Source organism: Lissotriton vulgaris, chromosome 12 (assembly GCF_964263255.1).
Source record: "Lissotriton vulgaris chromosome 12, aLisVul1.2, whole genome shotgun sequence".
In the NCBI taxonomy this organism is placed as follows: Eukaryota; Metazoa; Chordata; class Amphibia; order Caudata; family Salamandridae; genus Lissotriton; species Lissotriton vulgaris.
In genome coordinates this window covers 539,518,618-539,542,848 of record NC_141700.1, presented here as the reverse complement: position 1 = coordinate 539,542,848, position 24,231 = coordinate 539,518,618, and the positions used below count along the sequence as shown (strand labels likewise).

General features: G+C 42.9%; 1 protein-coding gene across 3 annotated transcripts in view; it reads right to left on the bottom strand.

The window, feature by feature from the left end:
• Positions 1–465: 465 nt before the first annotated feature.
• LOC147677686 (SLAM family member 9-like) overlaps positions 466–24,231 on the bottom strand; it is a 479,844-nt gene continuing 456,078 nt past the window's right edge. For all 3 annotated transcript variants that reach the window (XM_086945330.1, XM_086945331.1, XM_086945332.1), the window contains 2 exons: positions 5,822–5,935; positions 466–3,264 (listed from right to left, as the gene is read on the bottom strand). In XM_086945330.1, the coding sequence (XP_086801456.1) occupies positions 3,142–3,264; positions 5,822–5,935 (237 nt within the window). In that variant the 3' untranslated portion in view covers positions 466–3,141. The remainder of the gene's footprint in view (positions 3,265–5,821; positions 5,936–24,231) is intronic.

Here is a 24,231-nt window from a genome sequence, read left to right as displayed (position 1 = left end):
TTCACTTTACCTCCTGGTTGTGATTCCCCTTATTTTGCTCATGCTAAATTGCGATTATTTGGATTTTCGGTATTAGCGACTTTTCATGCATACCATTGCGATTTGTTATTAGCGATTCGGTATTACCGAGGTCAGCTTTGGGGTTCGGTAATTCCGATTGTCTGTTTAGCGATCCGGTAATTTACAGCGGGGGTTTATTAGCGATTCTTTATTTTTTACCGATTTATTGTTTGATGCATAGCATTTTCTGGTTTTGCGTTCGGTATCGGCCTGTTTTACCGATTCGCTGTTTTACCGGGAGGTATTTCCGTTGATGAATCTGTAAGTATATGTTTACATTTTTCACTCTTTCTGAGCAATATACTTAATTTCAAAATACTTTAAAAATATAGATTACTACTGTTTAAAAGCTCTACAACTCTACTCTTTCATATCTGTCACACACCAGCAAACAAAGACGCCTTCTCTCGACATACTGAAACCCTTATTTTTAAAACACTGCTACGTTATTGGCTGCAGAGGAGCACTTTAATAGTCAGACTTTTAAAGTCATCAACTCTCTAACATACATCCTTATTCATTAAAAAATATGGATATACATTTAAAATAATTTTAACCGTAACTTGTTTCCAACTTTTTCCAACTAGGTCCGTTGATGGGATGCTACAGTAGAATTGGTCTTGAGCTCAGCATTTCAATTACCTAAGTGAGCTTCTGATGAAGCATGAATATATTAAGAAAGATAATGACAAAATGGCCTACATCATCACCCGAAGATTAGTCAAGGGTTTAGTGGGGCTTAATCTAAACTCTAATAGGCGTGGCTCACTCTTTTTGAAGAATGTTCTCGCTGCAGGTCATGTGGTTCTCTCACTTATATCTCCATGACATCACTATCATATCAGAAGCCTTTAGATCTCCCCATTTCTCAGGAAGCTACCTTTATGTCTTCATGGATCATTTTCTATTCCCTTTGTCCACTTTGTGGAAATGGGGCTGCACAATTTCACATCACCTTTGATATTGATTGAATAAGGAATGAAACAAACAGATTCACAAAATTCTTTCAAGTGTCAGAAATGTCATTTAGTTGAGGAACACTGGCTTGCTCTATTCAACATTAAATCATCAGATACAAAGATGAGTCAAATTATTCCCCTCTTCCACACCCATCTCAAAATATATCTGTAGCTATTAGGTCTGCAAATACACTTTCTTCCTGATATGACCTTTCCATTATTTTGTATCTAATTATTTTATATTTTATATTATACCAACTCACCAAGGGCTCAAAACATCTGTTTATGATAAGGCTAGTTATTTTCTGAATTACAGTAGGTGGTACTGTGAAGGTCCTTTGGACTGTGAACGTTTTTTCAACTCCTTCGCAACATGTATTCCTTATATAGATTTTCTCCAAATTCCAGTATATCCACCTACTATAATTCAATAAAATTGGACATCATTTGGTTGAAAGTCCTTGGGCATCCTTGGATTGGAAGGCTTATGACATGAACGATTCAATTTTAATTTTTTTAAAGGCTTAAAACAGCCATTGAACGCTAACAGTTAAAAGTTTGCAATTATGTGTTCCTTTGCGGTGTTGTGGAATGGTGACTGGTGGGAGCCACTTTCCTATGAAAAGTAGGGACTTAAAAGGCACCTTATATAATTCCCAACAGTTATCACAGAAATGCAGTCAATGAACATTTGAATTCTTCAAAGATTATTAAGAGATAACAATGTAAATTCAAAACATAGCAACTTCTTTTGAAAAGTGCTAGAAATTTACACCAGCGTAGATAACATAATGCATTTGAAACATGGAGCACAATAAAGTAAAAAAAAAACTGAGTGTGATACTTAAATAAATAACTTACAGTATGTGAAATATAGACATTCTTCAAGAATTGTTCATTTCAATCAACACACTTCGTTTTAAATGTCACATAGGTGCCATAAGTGACATTCAAAACGAAATGTGCTGATTAAAATTAACAATTCTGAGGCATCTAACCATGCTGGATATGGAATTCCCTGCAACAAGGACAATAGCTTGATTACTAGGATTTGGACTGCTGGACATCAGTGGAGTAGCGACAGTGCATTTGCCCCTTTAGGAACCCTGGTTCTGTGTCTACAGTTTGGCAGTGAAGGGTACCCATAATTGGGTGTAGGGGGCCAACTCGTACCTATGTAACAAGATGAATTAAACATTTTATTCACAGAATGTCTTTCAGATCTGAGTAATCTCTTAGAAAGCATACATTTTGTGATTTCTTTAAACATAGGCACTGGGGGAGTAGAAATTTTGTAGTAAGACCCCCTTTTTGCTTTACATTTTGCTGCAGAAATGCCCCTGACCGGTAAAGCATGCAAATATTGAATCCAATTGATACTTTGATAGTATCCTCCGCTCAGTGTCTTCTTCTGATATTTTCTGCAGGTATTTATTTTTTTAGTTTTATATAGCTCGAACTAAACTCAAAGAGATCGGGTATCAGAGCGTTTTACATAGCACAGTTTTGTTACATGAGGACACATTCATTTTTGTTAGGCACGGGGTGATTAAGTGATTTGCACAAAATCACAGAATGTTTGAGCGTCATAGCAAAGACTCGAACCCGGTTCCCAAGCTCCAACATCTACCCCTCTAACCGTAAGGCTACATCTTCTCTTGTCTTTTTCCGAGAAAGATCACTAAGTTAGCTTCAGTGAGAGAAATAGACATGCTTTTAGATGATTTTTTGAGGAATTTTTGCAACTTTTTTAGCCACAGACTTTTATATAGGCAGAATTTTGGGGTCGATTACACAAACTACATGGTCAGTGCTGATACGAATACTGTTGCTAATGATCACAGACTGGTATTAAAAAAACGTAAAATAGGACATATGGGGGCTAAATAACGTACCTCCGTGCTGTTTATGTATCCCTGAGCCTGGATATTTGTGCCATTTTAATTCACTGTGTTTTATTTAAGGAGGGACAGTGAAAAATGAAATACATTAAGTTCAAACTTTGGAAAACTATTACAGCCCAGACGCCCCTGGCAGAATAAAGCAAAAAACGTAAGTAGATTGCGACAGTGCACATTCAGCCTCCCACTGAATGTCGGCTCTCTCTAACAATCATTCTTGGTCAATAAACCTCCATCCCGCTGACTTCATCGGTTGTGCATTTCAGATGCGGCTGGACTTTCCGATAAACAGTCGTCGCTGTTACGTTTTCTTCCTGCAGGTTCATAAGGTTGTCATACCTAACCTAAAACAAAAGAAAATCACATTTTAATTCCCGCCTACCTTTCAAAACTTTTTTACTATGCAGATTCTGGCATTTCTTTGACAATAGTTGGTTCTTTTTGACTACTGAAAATGTTGCAACAAGCTCAAATCTCAAACTGAACATAAAACAGAGGAGTGTGTTCTTTCTTCAACAGAATTTAGTTTGTTATGAGTAATTTGGGAGAAATAAAGTAAAAACATTTGTTTAAAAATCACCTGGAAGGTTCTCCATTCCATTTGTTATTTGCTTTGTGAACATCCACAATTGTTCCATAAGGTTTCCTCACAATGCTAATCAATATCAGATTCAAAGTAACCAGTAATTTCAGACCATACCAATGTATTTTTAAAGCATAGATTCACCCCAATAGCTCTGTTTGTGCTGTTGTTTGTTTTTCACCCCATTCAATACATCAATACTATTTATTTCATAGATCTCTGAAGGATGAAGGATGAAGGGTTTGGTGGACCTTTATGTGGCCTTCATAGATTTGAAGGCCGCATTTGATTCCATTTCTAGAGACCTTTTCGGGGCCAACCTACTACGGCAAGGAGTTCCGAGCAATATTGTAACGCAGCTTGTTAGGCTCCATGAAAACACATATGCAAAAAGGCGCTGGGGAAATCCGGAGAATTGACGGAAGAGATACCTGTACAAAGGGGTGTGCGCCAGGGCTGTGTCCTGGTGCCAACCCTATTTTTACTCTACGTCAATGACATGATTGAAGTTCTTATAAAAAGCGCCCCTGATTCCCCGAAATTAGGAGGTCAGCACATCTGTGCGCTAACTTTTGCCGATCATACCATTTTGTTATCACAAACACCCAGGGGCCTCCAGAATCTCCTGAATGCATTGGATGAGTACTGCAAGCAAAAGGGTCTTGAAATCAATCCAGTAAAAACCAAATATATGACCATCAGACCCCATAACTCTTTTACAAATAAATTGCAGTTAAATGACGTAACTTTGGAGCATGTTCCAAACTTCGCACATCTTGGGGTTACGGTTGACTCTAAATTGTCATGGAACCCCCAGATTTCGAAATCTAAACTGATTCTTATCCAAAATGCGTTCCCAATCATAAAAAACTTTTTTCTACTACGCCAAAAGCGATTACACCGGCACTGCAAGTATATAAATCTAGAGCACAGACAGCAGCTCTATATGGCTCAGAGCTATTGAGGGGGGTTATGATCATCAATAACTATAGGGGAAAACAAAATTATGAGAAGATTTACTGCCCTACCGCAAAACACACCAGTGATTCCCCTTATGTTGGATCTTGGTATCAAACGTATAGAACATAGGGCTATCTGGATGACCCTCTTATTTTGGATCAGAATATGGACAACGGAGGAACTGCTTGTCTACAGGCAAGCTTTGCAAGAACTGATTAGTCTGGACGCTTTTGTTACATTCCCTTGGTTGGTCCATATTCGAAGATGGTTGCTGAACTTGGGTCTGAGCAGATACTGGAAACACCTGGATTTGCTCACCCCTGATTCTAAAATGGAATGTAAAACCATCTTTTGGAATTTTATTGAGCAGATTGTTATAGTAAGCTCTAGTCATGGATCACTCGCAACTCAGTTTTTGAGTCTTAAAATTAATCCCTCCTTTGAATCTTTTTTAGATGAGGTGGAGCCTCTTTTAGTAAAAACGCTGTATCTAAGATTTTGATACGGCACATTGCAAATCAAGAGATTTACATCCAGATGGGGGTAACAGAGTGATGAGGTAGAAGACTGTATTTGCACAGAGTGTTCCCTGGGAAGAGTTGAGGATATTTCTCATGTTTTATTTTTTTATAAGTTATATGAAACTCCCAGGAAAAAATGGATTAAACCTTTGGGCAGGAATCTTGGCATCAGAAAATATATTGAGTTGCTGCACATTCTTAAGTCTGATACCTCCAGACTGGTTGTATTTGGAATGAGACGATTTTTATTGGCTGCCAATGTTATTAGAACAAAGCGAGGCTTAAGGTTCTGATAAACAATGTACTTGATAAATTAAGACAGTCTGGTTTTTTTTTTAAATGAATGTAATCTTATATATTTGTATTTGTATATAAAGGTAACAAACTTTTTTCATTTCTGCTGATTGTTAAATTTTATAAACTACTGAATAATTTTATTAGGCACTTGCACCTTATGTATCTAAGACTCTGTAGATTAATTCTTAATTAATTATTGATGTGGAAACTGACTTGGAAATTTTAAACAGTGGGCGCAGTTACTGTATTTAAAAAGTGACTGCTGGCACCTTGCTTTGCCTTTGTTAACAGCATCTTATGCTGATAGATCTAAAAGATTGCATTTTATATACTTCTTAGCAAGACAATGTGTGTGTTAAAAAATGCGTCCATTTGCTGCTAACAACACAGAGTTTTAGAAATTGTTTGGAAAGAAGATATTTGTTTGTCTTTTGTGTAATTGTCTTTTGTACTTTGATGATTCTGTGAATCAAATAAAGATGCTAAACAACAAACAACTGAATGTTGGCTCTCTCTAACAATCATTCTTGGTCAATAAACCTCCATCCCGCTGACTTCATCGGTTGTGCATTTCAGATGCGGCTGGACTTTCTGATAAACAGACATCGCTGTTACGTTTTCTTCCTGCAGGTTCATAAGGTAGTCATACCTAACCTAAAACAAAAGAAAATCAAATTTTTAATTCCCGCCTACTTTTCAAAACTTTTTACTATGCATATTCTGGCATTTCTTTGACAATAGTTGGTTCTTTTTGACTACTGAAAATGTTGCAACAAGCTCAGATCTCAAACTGAACATAAAACAGAGGAGTTTGTTCTTTCTTCAACAGAATTTAGTTTGTTATGAGTAATTTCTGGAAAAATAAAGTAAAAACATTTGTTTAAAAATCACCTGGAAGGTTCTCCATTCCATTTGTTATTTGCTTTGTGAACATCCACAATTGTGCCGTTAGGTTTCCTCACAATGATAATAAATATCAGATTCAAAGTAACCAGTAATTTCAGACCATACCAATGTATTTTTAAAGCATAGATTCCCCCCTAATAGCTCTGTTTATGCTGTTGATTATTTTTCACCCCCTTTCCGGGCGAAATTGATATCTATATCTTCAAATCTGGGAACATTCTCATCCAAGCATCTGAAAACCACCTCCACATCTTTGAATACCACTTTAGCTCGCTATCCCAATCCCTCACACAATCCCTGAGTCCTTCCCTTCCACCCCCTGAACCACTAATCCCAACTCCTTCCATCCTATCCCCCCTGTCTCCTCTCTCGGACCTACCCCATCTCTCAGTTCCTTCTTCACCCATTGTCTCTCCTACCCCCCTTTCTCCTCTCCCTAACTTACCCACCTCCTCTTGTATACCCCACATTGTTACCCTTACCCAACAGCATTTGACCTCCCCTGCCTCCATCTCCTTTTCAAATACTGATTCCCTTCACCTTCTTCCACCCCTTTCCCCTCTCAACATCTCACACCCCTCTTCCCCCAATTAAATGGGTTATTCTCAATCTCTACTTACCTCCCTCGCTCTCAACATTATAACTTGTTACGACACCCTTGTCTCCCTGTCCCCTAATATCTCCCAGTCCCCTAATGTCCCCCTTTCTTCCCCCTCCACCCATGACTCTCCCACCCCCCTCATGATTCCCCCAAATTGCCCAACTCCCCTGATACCTGCACGCCTACTCGGGCTTCTTCTTTAACCCCGAATTCCCTATGCTCGGCTACACGCTCCCCTCCTGTTGATCTCCTCCTGAACAATCCTTCCCTATCCTACACCCTATACAATGCCTCAGTGACGCCTCCTGCCTCCTCCACTTACCCCCTTATATCCTCCAATTCTAATAACTCTTTCTCTTCTATTCTCCTCCCTCCCTCTGACCCCCACTCTACCTCACCCTTTGCTGCACTTCATCCTCTCCCCCCTCGCTTAACCATCCCCCACACCTTCCCAACAGCTCCCCCATATCCTCCACTGATACACCCTTCTCACACTCCCTTGTTCACTCTAACAACCCACAATATACCAGACACGTCAACCCTCACTGTCTCTCTACCTCATTCACCTATCTGTCCTCCTAAAACGAATGCCACTCCTAAGTCTACCTCCTGTATACCCCCTCCCCCCCAAAATGATCCTCCCCCCATTGCAATTCCCCCTCCTCCCTCCTCCAGGATTTCTCCCCCCTTCCGCCCCTGACTATCCCCCCTTGATAACCCTAACCTTACCAACCTCCTAAAAACTACGGATACACTTTACTGCTCAATTCCTACTCAATCACTCCTTAAGGTTGAACTTCTTCTTTCGTCCCTCGTTTTAGAACTCTCCTCACTCAGAAAGGATATCTCACTCCTTGTTAAAACCCACCCCTCTGATCTTGTCCACACATCGACCGCCTCACAATACACCTTTCCGTCGCATATGGACTCTCATCTCAATCCACCCACAAACAAACCACCTATTGTTATTACCAACACTGACACTCCTCCCCTCCCTGGTAACTACATTACCCAATCCAAACACACTGAACCCTCCATCAGCGTCCCACCCTGCAATGCCAACTTGACCTCCCCTCCTCAAAGTGATACTTGCCCTATAACCAAGGAAACTAACTTTTCTAGGAACCCCCCTGTCTCTCCCTTCTTTGTCTCTCCCTTCTCTGCTTCGTCCACTATCCCCCCACCAGTCAATCCACTATCCCAGTTCTCTTAGGAACGAACAGGCTCTCCCGCTTCTGACTTCTCCTAGACCCCCCCAACTGCTTAGACCTATACCCCCTGTCCCCCCACCCCATTACCTGTCCCCTCTCCCCTCTGCTGCATGTTGATTAACTGCAGATCCACCTCCTGCCACGCAACTGAGATTGCGGAAACCATATTTAATGAAAACATAGACATCGCATTCCTAACTGAAACCTGGCTCAACGCCCACTCCACTTCTATCCTCGACTTGCTCATCCCACCTGGCTACTCTATCATTAAGAAAGATAGAATCGATCAAATAGGAGGAGGCCTTGCCTTAATCTTTAAAGATGAACTTGACAACTCACTTGTCCAGCTCTAAGACCCCTCATCCTTTGAATACCTTTGCACCGACCTCACTCTTCCTGGCTTTCTCACAACTTGGCTACACACTATTTACCACCCCCCTGGAAATTGTCTCCCCTTTACTGAAAAGATGACTGATCTGATCATTCAAGCATCACTCTCCCACTCCAAGAATCTCTTGCTGGGTGATTACAACATCTACTGGAACAAAACTGATGACCCTGCTGTCATCTTATTTAAAGAAGCCCTATACATCCCTGACCTGACCCAACTCTGCCATGCCCTTACTCACTCTAAAGATGCCACCCTCTATGCTATTTTGATGAGCAAGGATCTAGCCTCTCTCTCCAATATACTTCCAGTAGACTGGTCTGATCACCACCTCATACTCTTTACCCTGAATAGCCCCATTACTCACCCCACCTCTGTGAGCACTTTACCTATGAAACCTACTCGCAACCTTCACCTTATTCCACCTGGCGAACTGGAATCCGCAATTAAAACTCGCTTACTTCTCCCCCCTCCCTCTCATAACACCAGCGACCTTACTGACCATTACAATAATTCAATTCTTGAAGCCCTCTACCTAATTGCCCCAATCAAACTCAAAAAACAAAAAAACATCCCTCCCAAGTCCTGGTTCAATGCCGAACTCAATAATGAAAGGCGGGCCCTCAGACAATCAGAACGTGCCTGGAGCAGTCATCCCACCTCTGAAGACCTGGCTCTCCTGAGAACTACCAGAGCCCATTACAAAAAACATATCTTCAATGAAAAGGCCTCCTTTCTCTGGTCACAACTTGAGCAGGCTAGAAACCTCCCTTTCGAGAACTCTTTAACATCGTTAAAAAACAAACTTCCTCTGGCCCTCCTAAATTAGCAGCCTCTGTGGATAGATGCGAAGAAATTGCCAGCTTCTTTATGAATAAAATCAACAACATCGAACTATCTTTCTCTTCCCCCCTCTCTCTCTCCAACCTCCCATTAACCAATGCACCCTCCCTAACATTCCTAATTCACTTTCGTCCTCCTCTCCCCCACATCTCGACCCCTCTCAACCCCTCCCCGATCTCCCCCATCTCGATTCATCCAGGATTGGTCACCTTTCTAAAAACAAGGCTTCATGGAGCGAATTTAGTCCAGTTTCAGAAACCATTATCATCAACATCATTTCTAAACTCAAACCATCTTCACACTCCAAAGATCCTCTTCCCGCCCATCTTGTTCAAGAACTCAAATTTATCATAGCCCCAATCTGGACCGACATCATCAACTCCTCACTTTCCACTGGCTGTGTTCCTGCCTCCCTTCAGCTAGGGCAAATCTCCCCCATTCTTAAAAACCCCTGAACCCCTCTGCTGACCCTAATGACCTTAACAATCTGCGCCCTATCTCTAACCTTCCCTTCCTCTCTTACGACCTTAAAAAATGGGTCCTATCCCAATTAGATAACCATATCATCTCCTTCAATCTCCTCGACATGTTCCAATCTGGCTTTAGAAAGGGATGCAGTACTGAAACTGCTATGCTTAATATTACAGGCGACATTCGTTGCGCTCTAGACAAAGGTGAATCCTCACTACTAATCCTCCTTGATCTCTCAGCTGCATTCGATATTGTCCACCATCCCACCCTTCCTAATACCCTCAAAGATCGCTTTGGTTTTGAAGGCACTGTACTTAAATGGTTCTCCTCATTCCTCCAAAATAGATCTCAACAAATTAAGCTTGGTCACTGCCTCTCCAAACCTCAAACTGTCTCCTGCGGTGTCCCCCAAGGGTCTATCCTCTCCCCAACCCTATTCAATCTTTTCATGGAACCACTCACCCTCATTCTCAAACAAGCCAAAATCAGTTGCCACGTCTATGACGACGATACTCAACTATACTACAAGATCAAATCCTACAATGATATCCTTCACCTCAATGATACCCTGATGAAAATCCAAACCTGGTTCCATCATAATCATCTCAAACTTAATCCTAAAAAAACAGAAATCATCCTTTTCACTCCCAAAAATAATCCCCTTCCCATTCAACTGTGGATCAAAGATATCGAAGCATTTAATTGCACCCTCTCCACCTCTAATACTGTCAAATCCCTAGGCATCAGCATAGACCAGAATCTTAATCTCATCCACCACATTACAAAAATGCAGCCAAAAGTGCTCTTTTTACCCTTCATCACCTCAAAATAATTAAACCTTTTATTCCAGCTGATGATTTCAAAAGCGTTGTCCAATCTCTTGTCCTTTCCAAGATCGACTATGGCAACGCCACTCTTGCTGGCACCCCTAAAGTCCACCTAGCACCGATTAAATCTGTTCTCAACCTAGATGCCAGACTTATTTCTGATTGTAAAAGATTTGACCATATCTCTCCTGTCCTCAAAAACCTAAACTGGCTTCCAGGTGAAGGACGATCCACCTATGAGATTGCTTGTATCATGCACAAAGCTCTTCACCAAACCACCCCCTCTTACCTTTCAAGCTAACTACAAAAAGCAGGGTGCTCCAGGTCCCTGAGGAGCAATAACTCCCTTGTCCTGATCCCTCCTAGACTAAAATGTAAAAAGACCCAATCTTGTGCATTCTCTGGTTCTGCTACGACGATTTGGAATTCTCTCCCCAAAGACCTTTGCTGCAACCCCTCGTACCCTCGCTTCAAAAAAAGACTCAAAGTACTTCTCTTCATCAAATATTGGGGTTCCTAATGTTACTGACTTTGACCCCACTTATTACCGCTCCACTATGATTCACACTTTTACCCATCCCCTCTCCCTCCTTCCATTTTCCCACTCCCCGTCTCTACTCCCCTTCTCTCCCTAATTTCAACTCCCTTTATCCCTCTTATTATCCCTTTGTTTGTTTGCCCCCTTCACTCATTCAATGCAATGTTTTATCTTTTGTGAACTTTTCTGCATACTGTCAATTGTATATTATATCTTAATATGTCTACCTACCTTGTAAAGAGCTCTGATACTCTTGGGTCCAGCAGCGCTATATAAAACCTCCTAAATAAATAATACATCAATACTATTTATTTAATAGATCTCTGAAGGATGGAGGGTGAAGAGTTTGGTGGAACCCCAAAGAATTGAACCTTTGACCTCTATAGAAGGTGCATTAGTCCAATAAGCCATCAGAATTGGAACAGGAAGCTTAAGGTGGCATAATTTAGTGGTAGATGTCCAACCTTAACTTCAAATGCTAATGTAATTTATTTTGACATCTTAAGGTTTCAGCTTGCATGGTGGTAAGTCCACACTTTTATGATTTTTTAAATCAAATAAAGTATCTTTCTCTCCAATCTTAAGGTTTAGGTTCAACCTTGGGCTCACAGTCAGGCCTAAGTTATTGTTAGCTAGATGTGCAGACTGAAGTGATAAACTTGAAGAAAAGGACACTTAAATGGTAAAGATAGGGCGGTTGAAGTGATGGTTGGTCGACATAATATATTGATATAAAGGGCATAACTGAGAAAGATGGGGTGGAATTAGTTATGGGTATTGATAATGGTGGTTAGAAGTACAGGGAAAGAAGCAATGGTAGGAAGAAGAAATGTAATTCAAGTATTGACATATTATAAAACTACCTTATTGAGCTGCATTGCAATCAGTGTGGTTTAACACATTTACTCTGTTATCGTTTGAAAGTTTATTTAGCTATTTTGAGTTTTTGTAGACAGCCCTGTACACAGACTTTCATAATTTATCTTTATCATTAATTTGTATAAAACACGTACACATGAAAACACATACATTTACAAGATCACTTCTTTTGAATTAAAACAGGTATTATCATTAAAGGATATATGGAGATTAGTAATTAGGGGCAAGCAACTGAATAGTAAAGTCCGATCAGTATTTCAGAATTCTAACAAAAGAATCAAATGGCCTACATTGAAATGCATTAGATATAAAGTGGACACACATACAAACACAATTACACATACTCCCTATCCCTCTCTCTGATCAACCAATGCCAATGCACGAGGAAATTTCACAGAACTGAAAAAGCAACAGTGAACCAGATGTTGTCTTTTGTCCTTAAGGTATAAGGCAATGTATATGGCAATACAGTGTGTGAGGGGCAGTTAACAGGCAAATCAAGTAAGCCATCAAAAGTTCTCTACAATACACCATTTTCCTCCTTTGCAGCTGCTCTGATTAAGACTTAGGGCCTCATTACGATGTCGGCCGGAAAGGCTCTGAATTGCATTCAGATTTTCCTAACCCGAGTCGGAACCCATGTTTCAGACTGACTCCGAAACATTTCTGACCGACTGATTATGATGGAAGTTAACTATTTGGTATGTCCGACTCATTTTCGACCTGCATTCGTAGACTCCGAGTTAGTTGGAGTCGAATCGTACAGCTCTATGGACCGCGTTTCTGACCAATGTATTACGATGTCGGATTTGGACAGCCTTTCTGAATCAGTTTGTCCGATACGGAAAGGCTGTCGCAAACTGACTTTTGGAGGCCCGTAGCAGGCCCCCCTTCACTCAGAGGCCTCTGGTTGGGGCCTGTGGGGGTACCCATTGGATGTCTCTTTCTAACCATGCATAGTGTGGCAGGCCCCATGGGGTGCCGTCACAGGGTGCAAGGTTTTCCGCAACCACCCCTTTCTTCAATGGGAGGCTGTGTTGCCGGTTGGAACATAGGCTCCCATTGAAGCCAATGGGGGTCCGACCGAACGGTGTTCAGAACCATCGTAATTGGTCGGTCGGACTCCCCGTACCGGAGTCGGTTGGAAGTTATTTGGACAAGGAGTCGGCCGGAATGCTTTCCGACCTATATCGTAATGAGGCCCCTAGTTGATTAACATTTCGGGGGTGATTCAAAAAAGTATTCATGAGTATTAGGAGGTTGCACTGTGGGTGTACTCTTTTATTTACTCTAACATGCTTTTGTGAATTGGCTTTGAAATATTTAACTGTCTATTAGTAAAGAGTGCAAGAAGGACACAGACCTTTCTATTTGTACTAACTATATATGAAAACTCTCTCAATAGTCCCATTGTATTCCCACTGTAGAAGTTTGTGTATCAATTTTAAAAGGATGTAACAGTATGTTTAACATAGGAGCACTACTTTACACACTCCAAAATGGCTTTGTGAATCGGCCCCTTATGTACATGTTTCTTCATAGGTGCTTATCTGAGGTTGACTATCCTCTGGTTCAGTAATATTATTCAACAACTTCATAGAGCGATACCTCTTGTTCTGTGCACACTATTAATGCACCAAACCCATCCAAACAATATTATATTTCAGTAGATTCATGTTCATTGGCCTTGGTGCATCCTGACAAACAAGTGACCTTATTTCATTAAAGGGAACTTTAGTATGTGCACGGAATGGGGTTGGCTACAGTGACTGGCTGCTCACAGCCTCCAGGAGCAGCCAGTCCCACATAGGTGACAAACAGCCCTTTCACAGACCACAACCTCACATGTTTCTTGTGTAAAAAAATGTATTTGCTCTACGAGGTACCTCAGCTCAAGTATCACCCGCAGCACAGTGAGACATTGAAAGCTTCACTTATTAATGCTTGCACAGTCTTGTGATACCACATCTTCCACTGGGGTCTTGCAGTACTTCAAGGAGGGCCACCCTGGGTCCCATGAAACTACAGTGGGCCGTCAACACAAATAAAATGTTTTTTTAACCTTTTTGGCCCCTTGGGGGTACCCGTCTGAGTCCCCTGAGGCGTGTCAGTGAGGTAGAGGGTGTCATTACCGTGCCCCCTTTCACGATAGCTTTTAAACAGGTTCAGGACACGGCAACCGATTCCTCGTGTTCTGTAATGGCGCTGCAACATTTGCAGCCAGCACACCAGATCGATAAGGCCCGTGGGACAGTATCGGTCCAGTAGGACCGAAATGAGCGATGGGGATAAAAAGCCCTATCGCCAATCAGATTGACCTATTTTTTTAATGTGCGGTACTGCAGGACTGGTTGGCCAACCATTGTGATATCACTATAATTCAACTGTAAATTTCTCAAGAAGGAATGAACAGATTTACACCAAGTAACAAAAAGCACACTTTCTGGATAAAGATCAACTATTCATCTGGTGTAATTTTGGACAGATGTTTTTTCTGTATCACTTCCCAAAATTTCCTATGGCAAAACAATGCTTGGTGGTCGCCTTTTTCTCTGCCCCCGCTCGACAGATCACACAGCTGAGTTGGGTGAACTGTTTTTGGATGCACTAATGACTACCTGAATCTACGGAGACACTCAAGTTTAATTGTAAGGGAGCAGTTGTTGCAAAACCAATAATAATAAAAAGGTCGAGGAAAGGTTAGTACAATAATGCCCGTCATTGGAGTAAAACTAGAGGCAGTTATGGATGCTGAGCATGTAGCAATGTAAATGCAGGAATTGACTATTGAGGAAGTTCTGGGGCCCGATGTAGGTACCAAATACCGGTCGGAAACGGCCGATTTCGGCCGTTTCCGACCGGTATTTGGCCTATTGAGATGTAGGGGACCTTTTTTTGTCCAATTCGGTATTTTACCGATTCGGTAAAATTACCGAATCGCAAAAATACCGAATCGGTAATTTTACCGATTTTTAAATTTGGGATGTAGGTGGGACTACTTTCTGTCCCACAGGCCCTTCAGATTCGGTATTTTAACACCCAATCCGATTGGGTGTTAAAATACCGAATCCAGGTGTGCATGCACATGTGTGCATGCACACCTATGCCATGTGACAGACAAACATGCCCTTAGGGCATGTCTGTGTGCCACATGGCTCACATGCCTGTTTTGGGGGTGCTAGAGGGTGTCAAAGTGACACCCCCTGCACCCTTGCACAAATCGGTAATTACCGAATCGGTAATTACCGATTCGGTAGTGCCCATTGATTCCTATGGGCTTCAAGGCCCATAGGAAGCAATGGGGGATACCGAATCGGTATTTACAGAATCGGTAAATACCGAATCTTACAGATTCGGTATTTACCGAATCTGAAATACCTACATCTCCCCCCCTCTAATTTACAACTTCATAAATACCGATTCGGTATGATTCGGTATTTATGAAGTGGTAAATGTAGATTTACCTACATCGGGCCCCTGGTGAGGTAGTCACTAGGATAGTGGTAAGACCGATGAAATATGTAAGGTTGGAAGTGTAAAGTTGGTGACAAAGTACCTGGGGCCAGATGTAGGTGGCCGTTTGAGGCCATTTACCGAGCGGTAACGGCCGATTTTGGCCGTTACCGATCGGTAAATGGGTGACAGGTATGTAGGGGGCATTATTTTACCGAATCGGTAAAATTACTGATTCGGTAATTTTACCGATTCGGTAAAATAAAAATTCGGTAATTTTACCGATTCTGAGGCACCCAGATGTAGGTGGGACTCTTCAGAGTCCCAGAGGCCTTACCGAATCGGTATTTTACCATCAAATCCAATTTGATGGTAAAATACTGATTCCGGTGTGCATGCACATGTGTGCATGCACACCTATGCCATGTGACAGGCAGACCTGCCCTTAGGGCATGTATGCCTGCCACATGGCACCCGAGCCTGTTTTGGGGGTGCCAGAGGGTGTCAAAGTGACACCCCTTGCACCCTTGTGAAGATCGGTATTTACCGCTTCAAAGCCCATAGGAATGAATGGGCATTACCGATTCGGTATTTACCGAATCGGTAAATACCGAATTCTTCCGAATCGGTATTGCAGCACATCTGGAATACCTATATATCCACCCCTTAGATTTACCGATTTTTAATTACCGAATCGGTAAAATTCGGTAATTAAAAATCGGTAAATCTATTTTACCTACATCTGGCCCCTGGAGCTGAAGTTAAGAATAATGCATGCTTTCGCTATAAAAGGAGATTGCACTGAGGGACTGATACATTGTCTTGCTGGTCCCTGCCAGTGCATCTCATGCATGAAGAGAAGCATTATGCCTCAAAATGTAAAGGTGATGAAGAGGGAAAAATGGTTAACTGCGTTAGAGTGAGCCAAACAGAAACTGACCAGAACGTGTGTATTTTAGGTGCACGGGAGAAGAAAGCGGGTCTACGTTTTGAATTGCGAAAGGGACAGTGACATCCGGAGGATGGTGGACTCAGGTTTGTCCCTTATGCTGATTGGAATTGAGCAAGTTTCTATGTGTGGATATTAGAAAACCCCTGCAAGTCCCATGACAATTGGTAGGAAAACCATTGGTGCAAGTTGCTGAGGCTTGGTGGTAATGGGAAAGGCTGGAGGATTATAGACTTTTAGAGCTACTTTTGATCATATACTTAGATCAACTTTTGCTTGTAAATAAAGGGACTGGGAGCTAATGAGACCATATTGAAATTTAATATTTACTCTACATTTGCATATGGAGGAGACTGAAAAACAGAGAGGATGGCTTAAAAATTGGGATAAAAAGCAGCTCTGCCAGGTTAGCTTTTAGGGCCTTCTTTCTTTATTTGTTGGCTTTTAAGTGATTTCAATGAATATATATGCCCACTTACCCTCTGAAAGTTGCAGGTGGCTGCATCTCACTTTTATAATATGCTAATGATGCTGTGATCTGTGATTGTACCCAAGTAGCCTTATTAAAACAGAAGGAAGATTACAAGACTATAACAGTTTGATTACAGTCTATGGAAATCTCCTTGACCCAAAGCTGAGAAAAAAGTTGTCTTTGAGAAGCTGTTGGCCTCAAAAGTGTAGAAGCCATATATACCCGCTGCGAAAGTTAAGACAGGATCTCATGATTATTATTCTTTAATTTACACTATGAGGATATTGCTGTTGAACCTCGTCACAAATCATATAGGGCAAACATTGCTTTCCTGTTCCCTAATAGATTTATTTTGGGGTTCTCCTACAGGCTAGAGAAAGGCATCCTCTTGTTAGATTTGCATAAGCTAAATGAAATTTAGTCACCAACACATGACTAAGATTAAATACTCTTATAGCAAGTGCCCGGTTATTCTCCCCACATTTTGAGGAGATAGTTTCCCCAAGAGACATTTTCAAGATGAAATGATGTGGGGCCCCAAGCACTATTGAAGAAGGAACATTTGTGTTAGTGGTACTTTAAAAGTAGAATATGAGGGATGAGTTTTACATTGAAGGCAGTAATGATTAATGGTTAAAGCTATATAAATAGATGAAAACAAATTATTTGGTTGTTATTAGTTTAAGAATTATTTTAACCCCTTCCATGCCGATGACGAACCCCAGCCGTCATGCACTACGGTGCTCGTGTGCTGATGACGGCTGGGGTTCGTCACGGCCCGCCCCTGTTCGTGTTGTTTACAGCACACCAGGGGAATCGCGGCCGCATGGAAAGGGTTAATGAAAAAAGCAAAGGACCACGTTTAATAACCTTTTTTGCAGTTCCAACATTTGGATTCATAAAAACTCTGTGGCCCAGAGATCAGTCTTACCCACACCCACTTGTGTTGCGATGGGGAAGACCCCAGGAGGATTCAACAGTTCATTGTCACGGCAGACTGGAGTGGATGACGATGAAGAGCTGTGGTCTCGTCACTACAAGCAATGCATAATAGGCATCCTCAGCGGTGATTCAGTAAGTTCCTCTGATCATGAAGGCAGTTCTTGGGAAGTTACTTGGTCTTCGTTGCTGAAGTCGGTGCTCTTTGTGCACAGGTCAGAACCTGCTGCACTTCACTGTCTCAAGGTGCGCTTGAGCGAAGGCCCTCACGCTTTTCAGCAATACACCAGGGCAACAGTCCTTGATCTGCACAGCAGCCGCTCTGGCAAAAGGGGTAACTGACTTGGTTGGCACTAGAGCAAATGGCCTCATTGGTTTGACAACATTTTGACTTCATCGTGGTCCCCTCTAGCATATGGGGGGTCACCAACTTGGCAGGCAGCCAGATCACTGAGGCAATACTTTTCTTCACTGTGGCCCCCTTTGGAAATGGGGGAGCCAACTTGAGCAGCACACATGCGGATGGTGCGATCAGTGCTACAACACTCATCTTCGCGGTGGTCAACTCTGGCATACAGGATACCTGACTTAGGCAGCACACGGATAGATGGCCCAATCTGTGCTGCAATACTTTTCTTCAGGCTGTTGAGTGTGGGGGAAGGTAGAACAGGGTGTGCCACGAGGGGACTGAATAAAAATTATTTACGCCTTTTTGTAGGTTGTCAGCACCCTTAAGTAGGACATGCATCCCTCCCACAGGCAGGGCAATAGACATGTGTCTTTGAATGACTAATTGTCCGCCTTGTGTTTTCAGTGCAAATGCAGGACTAGTTTAATTTCAGGCTTGCACACATAATTTATCGATGTTTGTCTTGTGATCATCGGTTTGCTGTATATATTTTTGTCACAAATAACGTTTTTGTATTATGTATGTGTTGTATATATTGTCTCACAAAAGAAATGGTTCTAAATCATGCATACAAATGTGTTACAATTGTGTGATTTACTAATGTGGTATTTCCTTTTAAAAGACATGTCCAATTGATTTATGAATGTCTTTTTGAAGTATCAAAACTAAGCAGAATAAATGCTGAAAAACCTCAGAATTAGTGGACTCAGGTTTATCGCAAATATTTAAAATAAACCTCCCTTGACACCTATCTGTGATTTCAATACTTTTCTGCTCAGCGGCCCCCTCTGACATACAGGAGCAATGAGTTGGGCCGCTCCTGACGGCTTGATTGATGTGGCAGTCCCTCAGGACCAAAATATCTCACTCTGCTTCAATGGCCATTTCAATAGAATACCAACAGGATCCCCACTGGATCTTGCTCTTTCCAGGCACTCTTTTCATCCTCACAGGGCCCTGAAATATTGGCAGGAAGGCCGATGCTCGTGCTCTAGGCTCCAGCATAATTGGTCTTGATTCTCTTGGGTGATGTCCCTTTATCCTGCATTGATACTAGCAGACCTTGGTCCCCAGTCCTGGTCAAAAAAAGGCAGAAGCCTTGCTGAGCTTACCTATTGCAATGTACAGGCACAGTTGACTGCTTGAAAGCTGACTATTTGTGCAAATCACACCCACCTTTTTATAATCCATTTTCAAACACAGATGTTATTTATTGTCTTTCTCTTTGAAATACGTATGGAGGGGGTTGCTTCCTTTGAAGTGCCCACTCATATTTTCTGTCCATTATCCAGAAAGCAGTCAGTCACAGCAGCTCCAACCTTGATATCCCCACAACACCGGCAATGGGAGTGTGTCGAGGATCACACCTAAATGTCAGCCTCACTGATATATGCATAACAAAAAGCAACAAAGCCCTGCCCACTATTTTATGATTCCCTGCTTCTGCAGTGTTTCCATTATCAGCCATGCCCTCTTCCTGAGATATGCCCAGGGCCCATGGACCAGTTACCTTTCCAGAATCACAGTCCTTTAGGAGTATACAAGCAAGCCTGGTTCTTCCTTCCCCCAGTGTTTGTTCAACCCAACTCTCAAGAAAGTGGGAATCCATAAATATGTCTCCATGGGCTCGTCCACCTCCACATGCCTTTCCAAGGCCCTGAGTTTCCAACATGGAACCTATGGGCCTCCATGTATTGTACCACTTACAGGCACACATACATCTCAGCATGTGTAGAAAAGTGCCCCTTTTTGCATGGCTATCCTCTTAACATTTTGCCAGGTACCTAATGCCAACTTGACTCAGTGTGTGCTGGGATCCTGCTAAGCAGGCCCCAGCACCTGTGTTCTTTCTCAAAACAGTACCTTTCTACCCACAATTGCACACCTCTGGGCCACATGTAAATGCCTTATAAAAGGTAACCGTAGTCCCAAGGGCCTTGTGACCAGAGAGGACCTCTGAGGGCTGCAGCATGTACTATGAGACCCTCAGAGACCCCTCACCTTAGCACCCCCATCCTGCCATTGCAGACTGGGCATTTAGGTGCAGACCAAACTAAAGAGTCAACATGGCCCACATCCGTGTGCCATGCCCTCCTACACTGCCTGTGACATGAGTAAGTCACCTCTCTAGCAGGCCTTACCGCCATATGGTGCACCATACCACAGGTTAGGGCAATGAGGCACGGGCGCTCTGCCCCTGTAGTGTCTGTGCCATTCACAGACATTGTAAGTGCAGTGAAGTCATTTTGAGTACATGGGCTGGGAGTTTGTCAACATGAACTCCACAGCACCATGAGTGCTTTAATGAAGTCTGGGAAGTTTGGAATCAAACTTCCCAGCACAATAAACCCACACTGATGCCAGTGTTGGATTTGATGAAAAATGCGCACAGAGGGCGTCTTAGAGATGCCCCTGAAAAATTACTAACTCTGCTGTTGTTCCTGATTGGCTCCAAGCCATCTGCCACCACCAGACAGGTTTCTGGACCCCTGGATAGAGAGCCCTCTGCTCTCTGGGTCCAAGAACAAAGCACATCCTTGGAATAGGTGTCATGCCTCCTCCCCCAGGATGGGCAGGGTTCTCGAAGAGGGAGCTTCAAATGCCTGCCGCCTTTGTTAGTTACCCCCTGCCTTTTGCTGCTATCAGCAACTGGCTCCCACCGGTCCAGACCCCCATTTTGGGGGAGAGAACTGGAGTGTAAACCTAGCCAGGATGGGATGTGTGCCCACCTTTTCCAACCCCACCCCCTCAGGTGGAGGAGGTGAGGCGAAGCACACATTTCAGCCCCCATCATCTTGAAGTTGGGGGGACCCCTCCAATCAGAAAGAGGCCTATGCCACTCTACCACTGGAGGGTGGCATACCAGGGGGTGTAGGCACCCTGGGGAGGGACCCATTTGTCCTGACCTGCACATCCCTGTAACACCCCTAAATCCACTATTTAGGGGCAGTCCTGAGCCTTGCCTCTTCAGATTAAATGTGACAAGAAAAAGAAGGACCAAAGAGCTGTGCTGCAGAAGAGGAGGACTATGACAACTGCTTTGGCCCCAGCCCTACCAGCCTGTCTTCTGCTCTGAGCCCCTGTGAGCTGAGCCTGGCATGTCCTGCAGCCAGCAGCCTCCAAGAAACCTGGAGACCTGCCCTGCCTTCCCAAAGAACTCCTATCTCCTGTGGACACTGGATTTGTCCAATACCAACCCAAGCGAGGACTCCAGATCAAGCCAGATCTGAGAGTCCTCACCACTCTGCACCCGACACCCGTGGCCCAAGTCTGAGTGGCCCCACACCCCAGCGAGATCCACCTGGAAATTCTGACTGAAATCCCAGTGTTGGATGACCTCCACCGACCTTCTCGTATACGCTGGCATCCTCATCCTAAAGGGCCCCCCCCAACCGCAACTAAAACCGGTGAGAAAAGCCTGATACAAAAGGACATCCCTGCACCTGCAGTTCCTGTGACCTAAGGTGCTAAACCGATGATGTCCTGGTGTCTAGCTACTCTTCAACTTCGCCATCCAGTTGTTGGTTCCCCTCATCCAGCCTTCTGACTCAAGCCTACAGTTGCATTGGGCTCCTGACACCTCCTAAGCAGGATGCTCCTGGCTGCCCCTGCTCCGCTGGTGGTGTAGACTTTGTGCTGACCTGGGACCCCCTTTGCCCTGTTCTCAACCCTAGGAGCTTGGCTCCTGAGACTGAGTGGTCTGTCCGTGAGCAGTCCTCAACAAAGGTGCCCCCTTAATCCCATTGGCTAACATTGGATCCCTGCACGCTGCACCAAGCCACCCTAGTGCCGCTTTTGGTGCCCCTTGAGTGCCAACCTAAACCTTGCGTAACCTTGGTTCTGCCCCCCCCAAAACTCCAATTGCAAAACAGTTTTACCTGCAACTTAACACTTCGTTTTTCCCATAGGACTGAATGTCGGGTTTTCTCTAAAAATTCTTCTAAGTGTTGTACTGTTTTGTATAGTACAAACAATTTCCTATTGCTTGCACAGGATTTAGAATGCTTACAAATTTCCTGTGTTGTGTAAACTATGTTAGCAGTGTGTATCATACCAAAGCAAATAAAAAAAGTACTTACCAGCATTTTTTAACTATTTTCTCAACTGCAAAAAGAAATCTGAATGTTCCTGCAAGTCCAGTATTCACTATCGTGCAGAAAATAACATTATATGAAGAGTTTAACTTACCTACTACTAAGTAAATCTTAGTTCTAGAAGTACGATACCAGAATAATAACTTTTTATACAAACAATTGCTCTGGATTCAGTCTTTGAGTGTGTGAAATAATTTCTTGCCTGAGTGTATACAACAAATGCTTACACTACCCTCTTGATAAGCCTGGCTGCTCAACCACAAAACCACAAAAGAAATTAGGTATAATCTACTTTAGCCTCTGCTACACCTCAGGGGACCCACTGGACTCTGAGCACACTATACCTCACTCTGGTATTGTATATACAGAGACAGCTTCCTACAGCATGCACATGCAAACACACATGCTCTGCATAGCGCTAAATGCTAGCATGATGTAGCCCAAGGGAGAGTTGAGCACCCTTGGGCCTGCAGGCCCAACTCCAAATTTAAAACGTCATGTTCACACTACGGAACATCATTACAAAAACATGGCATGCTACCACCACCACACTACTCCACTCTTGATAAAGGCAGTAGTCATTTTTAAGTATAAGGCTAGCACTTTGGGCCCATCCCGGTCTAAGAAGACACCGATCCGTGAGACATGCTTAGATTATGGTACACACATATGATCCGTGTTTGCCCAATGAAAAATATTAGTAGCAATGTTCTGGATGTAATTACAGGGGCGCATTCAGAATAAGGATGCATGACTGTCACCATGCAGGGGACTTTTCTGTTCCAACAGACTCACCTCACAGATCAGACTACCCGAAACCAGCTCTTAACCTGGAGAGGTTGGGTTATCAGATCAGTGGAACCGGCTGAAAATGCATCACATTCCTAGGCTCAATCTGGCTCTTTGCTCCACTACAAAATCTAACCCTTGCAGACAAGCAGGCATTATTAACAACTTGGAATTCTCTCCATTCACAGCCGTCAGCCACTTAAATGGCTTAGGATCCATTTTCAAACCTATTCCAAACCAGTAAGGATGAAACTTATACAAGACCCACTCTAGAGGAGGCAACTATACTTCCACAGTTCACCACAAAGTTTCTGTAATACCCAATGTTACCCTGAAAGGCAATCTCTACAATCTTGTTAGTAGGCACCTCCCGCTCCATCGCAGACTGAATCCTGGCATCTAAAGCATGAATCCTATTACTACCCACCTCTTGCCCAAGGTAGATAGCAGAGGGCTGTCTCACCTGATGCTTGGTCACATTGATGGTAATTTTTGCCTCCTGTACCCTAGCCAACATATTTCCTATGTGTCTGAGGTGGTCCCCCCATGAATTGTTAGACACTGCAGGATGATTTAGGTAGGTCACAAAGAACTCCTCCAGCCATGCAAGAGCATGGTTCACAGGGCGCCGAAAAGTGGCAGAAGGGTTTTGTTTTTCAACTCAAAGAGCATCACCTTAAACCAGAGGTCTTTAAAGTGTGGGTCGCGGCCCCCTGGATGTCCGTGGCAGCAGTCCCAGGCGCAAGTGCCTTATTAAGTACTTAGGAATTAAGATGGCCTGGAAGAGCAACTTTGCTTATTTTTCGCGCTTCCAGGCCGTCTTCATTTACATGACAGCTGAAGTGTCGAGAAAAGTAAGGCAGCTGCGATCCTGAACCTTTGGGTCGCGAAGGCAACTTCTTGGCTAAGAACAACAAAATGTTTTATAAGTATTTTTTTGTATTTACACGTTCTGCAACTGCATTTAAAATAATGCTCATGCCTACAAGTGAAAAATTAGGTGTTTATAAATGCACATTAAACTAATTGATTGGACACGCACATCTTCACGTTATGAAACTTGGTTAATTTGATCCCTGAAGATGTCTCTATGAGAACAGAGAGTAAAAAACTGAACCCAGGATGATGCAGCGCATAATAGTGACATGTGTATTTAAAATGTTTTAAGGTCCCAGCATGTA